Source organism: Loxodonta africana, chromosome 9 (genome assembly GCF_030014295.1).
Source record: "Loxodonta africana isolate mLoxAfr1 chromosome 9, mLoxAfr1.hap2, whole genome shotgun sequence".
In the NCBI taxonomy this organism is placed as follows: domain Eukaryota; kingdom Metazoa; phylum Chordata; class Mammalia; order Proboscidea; family Elephantidae; genus Loxodonta; species Loxodonta africana.
In genome coordinates, this window is record NC_087350.1 from 113,723,132 (window position 1) to 113,729,541 (window position 6,410).

Here is a 6,410-nt window from a genome sequence, read left to right on the forward strand (position 1 = left end):
ATCTACTTCCAAAAAAAATCATCCATTGAAAACCCTATGGGGCACAGTTTTACTCTGACACACATGAGCTCTCCATGAGTTGGACTCGACTCAATGGCAACTGGTTTGGTTACATATGTTATGAGGGGGGAAAGGTTGCAGGACTTATCAGAGCCATTAATATGCTCATGTGTTCTGTAAAGCCCTAAGGTGTGTGTGAGCAAGGGTGGGAACTTAACAGGCAGCCCTTCTCAGATGCATTTGTTTTGCCTGGAGGTGTTAACATGCTACACGCTTCGGGGAATGCTCATTTATCAAAAGAACGTGGCCTTGCTGTGGGCAGGAAGGAGGTGACATGGTCCCAAAGTTTCTAGTGAGCCAGAAATGGGGGCCAGTGGTTGAGCAATAAGCAGATAATGTTTATCAATCAGCTATGTGTTAACTACAAGAGATCCTGGGGTCTCGACGTTTGGGAGACAGTGGGAGAGATTCGAAACCAGAATCAGGGCAGGGGCAACCTGGACTACCATCTTTTACCAGAAATCCCCCCAAATCCCCAAGCCGCCATCTCTTACAGCTGCTCTGTCCAATGCATTCCTTCCCCCCGTGCTGAAGTTCACCTTCTTGTCAACAGAGAAGAAGGAATTGGGGGGTTCACCCTGGCTTTTCCCTTGGAATTTTTCCAATACTGTGTTGTTGTTGTTGTTCTCATTAGTTGCCGTCAGTTCCAACTCATAGCCACCCCATGAGTTACAGCGTAGAAGAGCCCCGTAGGACTTCCCTGGTTGTGGCGCCATGGTTAAGTGCTTGGCTGCTAACCAAAAGGTCAGTGGTTCAAACCTACCCAATGGCCCGCAGGAGAAACATGTGGCAGTCTGCTTCTGTAAAGATTTATGGCCTTGGAAACCTTATGGGGCAGTTCTCTTCTGCCCTGTTGCTGTTAAAAAAAAAAAAAAAAGTGCTATTAAGTTGGTTCTGACTCATAGCTACCCCATGTACAATAGAACAAAACACTGCCTGGTCCTGCGCCATCCTCACAATCATTGCTATGTTTGAGCCCACTGTTGTAGCCACTGTGTCAATCCATCTCATTGAGGGTCTTCCTCTTTTCCCCTGACCCTGTAGTTTACTAAGCATGATGTCCTTCTCCAGGGGCTAGTCCCTCCTGACAACATGTCCAAAGTATGTGAGAAGTAGCCTCGCCATCCTTGCTTCTCAGGAGCATTCTGGTTGTACTTCCTCCAAGACAGAATTGGGTCACTATGTGTCGGAACTGACTTGACAGCAACAGGTTTGGTTTTTGGTTAAACTTTACGGAGGCAGATCACCAGGCCTTTTCTTTCACGGCACTGCTGGGTGAATTTGAATCACCGCCTTTAGGTAAGCAATGAGCACAAACCATTTGGTCCACCCAGGAACATGTCCATCACCACAGTGTGGGGCAATGAAGGGAGGTTCACTGAGGGAAGCAAGATACAAACGCTAAAAAGCCTTAAAGAAATGCCTTATTAGTACAGAAAAATAAAGAAGAAAGAAGCAAAGGACCCTTCGCCAAACATAAAGCAGATAACCGATCAAGGAATACTAATTTCTCGAGTTTCTAGGGTGGTTATTATCCGCCACGGCGATTAAGAGACCAGTGTCTTTCCGACCAAAGGATGGGAGGCTTCCCCTCAAATCCCTGGGATCAGCTGAGGGTCCTTCCCAGCTCCGAAGAGCACAACGGCTAGGAGAAGCCACTCCTTCATGCAACACCCATGCTATGTTTTTAGATTAATCCTCTAAGGCTATTATAGTTACTTCCGCCGGTTAATAAATAGCTTCCAAGTGCCTGCTTCATATAATTGTCCAAAGGCCAGTTGGTGCCCGAGCAAGCATATAAAGCTGTGAGCCGGCTAATGAGAGCATTCTGTCCAAGCTCACAGGGAGGAGGGGAGTGGCGGGGTCAGGGCACTGGGTCCCAGAGGAGCAGGGATGTGGCACAGGACCAGTCTGGTTCCCTGTGCCCTCACGATCCTCACAGGCTTCCTGGTCATCTGCCTGGGGGCCTTCTTCATCTCTTCAGGCTCCTCATTCAACTGCCGAGGGAACCTGATTATGGCCTATCTGCTCCTGCCTTTGGGCTTTGTGATCCTGCTGAGTGGAATTTTCTGGAGCATCTACCGCCAGGCAAGAAAAAGCACAAGGATGCTCAGACAACACCTTGCTCAGGGGCACCTGGCCCTGGCCACGGTGGACAGGTAAGTGCTGAGAAGACACAGAGAAAAGAAGGGTTGAGTGTGGGGTTGAGTTGTGGAAAAGCTGAGTGACTTCTAATCCCACTATGGCGCAATTTTCATGTCCCATGGCGCTGTATGTTGTGTGCCGTTGAAGCAATTTGGACTCATTGTGACCCTATACTACAGAGTACAACTGCCCCGTAGGGTTTCCTAGCTGTAATCTTTATGGGAGCAGATTGCCAGGTCTTTTCTCCTGCAGAGCTGCAGGTAGGTTTGAGCCACCAACCTTTCATTTAGCAGCCAAGTGCTTAACCATTGCACCACCAGGGCTCCTATGCTGTCTGTCTAGAACACAAGTTTCGTTATTGACGAATCACTCAGGGGTTCGTCATTAGAAAGAATGGTGTTGCCTTTTGGGAAAGCCAGGAAGTTAAGGGAATTTACGAGACCGGGTAGCACAAGTGGTTTGCGATAGGTTGCTGAACCCGCCCAGTGACTCCATGGAAGAATGGCCTGGAGAACTGCTTCCATAAAGATCACAGCCAAGAAAACCCTATGGGGCAGTTCTACTCTGGCACATGGGGTCTCCATGAGTCAGAGGCTGACTCGATGGCAGCTAACTGCAAGAGAGGGAATTTACCTTAGAGAAATCATTATGCCTCCTGGGCGAAATCCCTCCTAAGCCAATATAAGAGGCCCGACTCTCAGGTTCTTTGTTATATCATGGAAGCTGTCATTAGTTAGAGGTAGGTGATGCTTAGTTATCCTCTATAACCTGACCACCAGATTGTAAGGAAAGCAAGTCACCGACCAAATTCCGCCATCTGTAACAAATCAGCCAGCAGGCATAAAATCAGTTGTGCAATCTCTTTGTAAGCTTATTGTCCTTTAAGGTGTTCTGATCACACCGTGAAGGAAAGATTCATTGGCAACAAGGTAAGGACATTCCAGAGGTAAGATTCAGCTAATTATATGGTCAGTATCAGACAGCCAACCGACTGTCGTTGAGTTGACTTCAACGTGTCGCCACCCCATGTGTGTCAGAGTAGAACTGGGCTCCATAGAGTTTTCAATGGCTGATTTTTCAGCAGTTGATCTCCAGGCCTTTCTTCTGAGTCATTTCTGGGTAGACTCGGCACTCCAGCTTTTCAGTTAGCAGCCAAGCGCGTTAATCATTTGCACCACCCCGGGACTCTATCAGGCAACCAGAAACCTCCTAGTTCTTGGCTGAACATGGGACCACTTAGGGCTAAAACCTCAGGCAACCTCCTTAAGGTACAAGACTTCACAAATGCTTTTGCCTTCTTTGTGCAAGTATAGAGAATCTCTAAAACATGTCAGCAACTCCACGTATCTTGAATACAAGTAATTTACCAAAGACAGTCCACTTTTTACATCCATTATGCTGATTAAAAAGATGTGAACTACAACAACAAAAACCCATTTCCAGTGTTTATTGTACTAACTAGTAAGGCCTCTGGAAACGCTGGTGGCGTAGTGGTTAAGAGCTATGGCTGCTAACCAAAAGGTTGGCAGTTCAATCTACCAGGTGCTCCTTGGGAACTCTATGGGGCAGTTCTACTCTGTCCTATGGGGTGGCTATGAGTCGGAATCAACTCAAAGGCAGAGGGGCTTTATATCTATAGTCCCTACATGGTGCAAATGATTTACGCTGTACTGCCAACCGCAGCGGGGCTACAGAAGCAATGCCCAGAGATCTGCCTCTGTAAAAGGATTACAGCCAAGAAATCTCTAGGGAGCTCAGTTCTACTCCGTAACACACGACGTCGCAATTAGTCAGAATCGACTCAGTGGCAACAGCTTTGGTTTGGTTTTATTTGTGTTCAAAATGTGTACCCAGGTTGAGACATCCAAACAAATAAATGTCTAATGGTAGATTTAGGACCCTGGGGATGTGAATGGCAGTGGCAGGAGGAGGGAGGGCATTGGGCAAGGGGAACAGGGTTTTGGAGCAGACAACAGTCACCCCAGAGCCTCTCAAATCACTCCAGCAGGAGCCTACCTTTCCACCTGCAACACCTTTACTCACTGCCAGGTGATGCAGCCTCGGCTATCCTGGTGAAGGCTGAGATTTACTGCCGAGAGTAGACAGCTCCTCCAGCTGTTTGGCTTTGGGCCTGGTGACATTAGGAGTGGAGCTGTGGCTACAATGGCAGGCAGCCCCTGTTTTGTTGTGGTTGCCCACCGTAAACACTCCCCGAAGGCAATGGCAGCACTCGCTCTATAAACACACAACTTAACCGAGCTCACCCCCACCCTCTTCCTCACTTCCACCCCACCCCCAACCCTGTTCATGATAGAGAAGCCAGAGGATTCAGCAGTGAGCAACGTTGGCCAAGGTTACCAATGAGGACATCAGCTTTGGCGTGAATGGCCCCTCCGCCATCGGCCTATTGGCATAGCAAAGGCTGCAAGTGAAATCTATCTACATAAAGCAGCCCATTGCAATGGTTTGGGAAGTGAGTATGGTTGTGTGTTTTCTTTGAAACGAGCTGCTGAGACTGGAAAGAGTGGTGGGAATGGGAAGCAGCTGGTATAGTTCAGGGACCTGCTTGCAGGTGGCTTTCATTCATCCTTTCATTGGATGGGAGGGGCCCAGACAGCGAGTGCAGTTGCGTAGAAGATGACTTGCTCAATGGAGATGAGGGTGAGGACGGACTAAATAACTGGGTAGACAGAAGTTCTAAAGTCATGGCCCTTATATCTGCTAACCCTGATAAGGACCTCACGCTGGTTCCGTGAGTGGGCAAGACAGGAAATAGCCTGGAACTAGGAATTTGTTATCCTTCTCAGTTGGTGAGATAGCTGACTCGTGGTGACCCCATCCATGCACAAGAGAACAGAGCGTTGCTTGGTCCTGCACTGTATTCACAATCGTTGATATGCTTGAGTCCATTGTTGCATCCGCTATATGTATTTTGAGTACTTTCAACCTAGGGGCTTGTCTTACAGCACTGTATCAGACAGTATTCTGTTGTGACCCATAGAGTTTTCATTGGCTTAGTGCTTCAGGTGCTCCGTTGCTAACCGAAAGCTTGGTGGTTTGAACCCACCAGCCACTCCGCTGGAGAAAGATGTGGCAGTCTGCTTCTGTAAAGTTACAGCCTTGGAGACCCTATGGGACAGTTCTACTCTGTCCTATAGGGTCGCTGTGAGTCTGACTCTACTCAACAGCAGTGGGAAATTTTTCAGAAATAGATCACTGGGCCTTTCTTCCTAGTCTGTCTTAGTCTGAAAGATCCACTGAAACCTGTCCAGCATGGGTGACCCTGTGGCTATTTGAAATGCCGGTGGAATAGCTTCCAGCATCACAGGAACACACAAGCCACCACAGTATGACAGACTGACAGACGGGTGACAGAACACTGAGAATGTTGCTATTGTTAGCTGCCATCGAGGTCAGCCACTGGCTTATGACAGCCCCATGTACAACAGGAAGGGACCATTGTGATTCCATAGGGTTTTCATTGGCTGATTTCTTCCAGAAACTTAGGAATAGCCTGGGAAGATATGACTAGAGACACATACAATATGGCGGAAAAAGAGGACCATGCCAAAAGAGCTGCAGCACATTTTAAAAACCTGGCAGTGCCAGGGAAGGAGTGCGTCTGTTTCAGGGTTAATGTTTCTTAGCAGTTTAACTTTGCACAAGTGTGAGTCGAAAAAGACAGACACATGCTGCTTTGGCGTGAACCTCTTCAGTAATGCTTGCGTGTTTGTGACGTGCTTTGACCCAGGCCAGATTTCTACCCTCCGGCCTATGAAGAGAGCCTTGATGCGGACAAGCAGACCTGTGGCGCCGGGGGAGCAGCCTCTGAGATCCCCTCACCACTGTATACTGAGGTGGACCTTGATGTCAGCGGGGAAATCGAGGCCCAGCCAGAGGCCCCTCCACCCTATGAAGAATCTGTAACAGACATAGAGGCCGCAGCCATGTCCCTGGGTGCTGAGGGGCACAGTCAGGGATGCCAAAGGCAGGGAAGGTCCCGCTGTGATGCACCTTCACCGGGATCAGCTGCTGCTGATGAACTCGGTCAAGGGGCCATGGGAAGAGAGGCTGGGTCAGTGGTCTGCACTGGAGCAGCCTTGGGGGCACTCTGGGACAGCTGTGACACTTCACAGATGTGCTGGGATGTGGCCGGGCAGGTGGGCCCTGGAGGGGGAGGATCAACACTCTGCACAGTCATTTAA

General features: G+C 48.9%; 1 protein-coding gene across 1 annotated transcript; it reads left to right on the forward strand.

Moving 5' to 3' along the window:
• The first annotated feature begins 1,953 nt into the window (after nt 1-1,953).
• TMEM252 (transmembrane protein 252) lies at nt 1,954-6,410 on the forward strand. The gene is made up of 2 exons (XM_003420465.2): nt 1,954-2,219; nt 5,957-6,410. Exons 1-2 carry the CDS (start codon nt 1,954-1,956, stop codon nt 6,408-6,410), a joined length of 720 nt encoding a protein of 239 aa, XP_003420513.2.

What these genes read in the sequence shown, in the direction of transcription:
- TMEM252 (XM_003420465.2), top strand. Translation starts at nt 1,954, where the DNA reads ATGTGGCACAGGACCAGTCTGGTTCCCTGTGCCCTCACGATCCTCACA. An exon ending in GCCCTGGCCACGGTGGACAG is followed by an intron (nt 2,220 to 5,956) that starts GTAAGTGCTGAG and finishes GCTTTGACCCAG; the next exon opens with GCCAGATTTCTACCCTCCGG.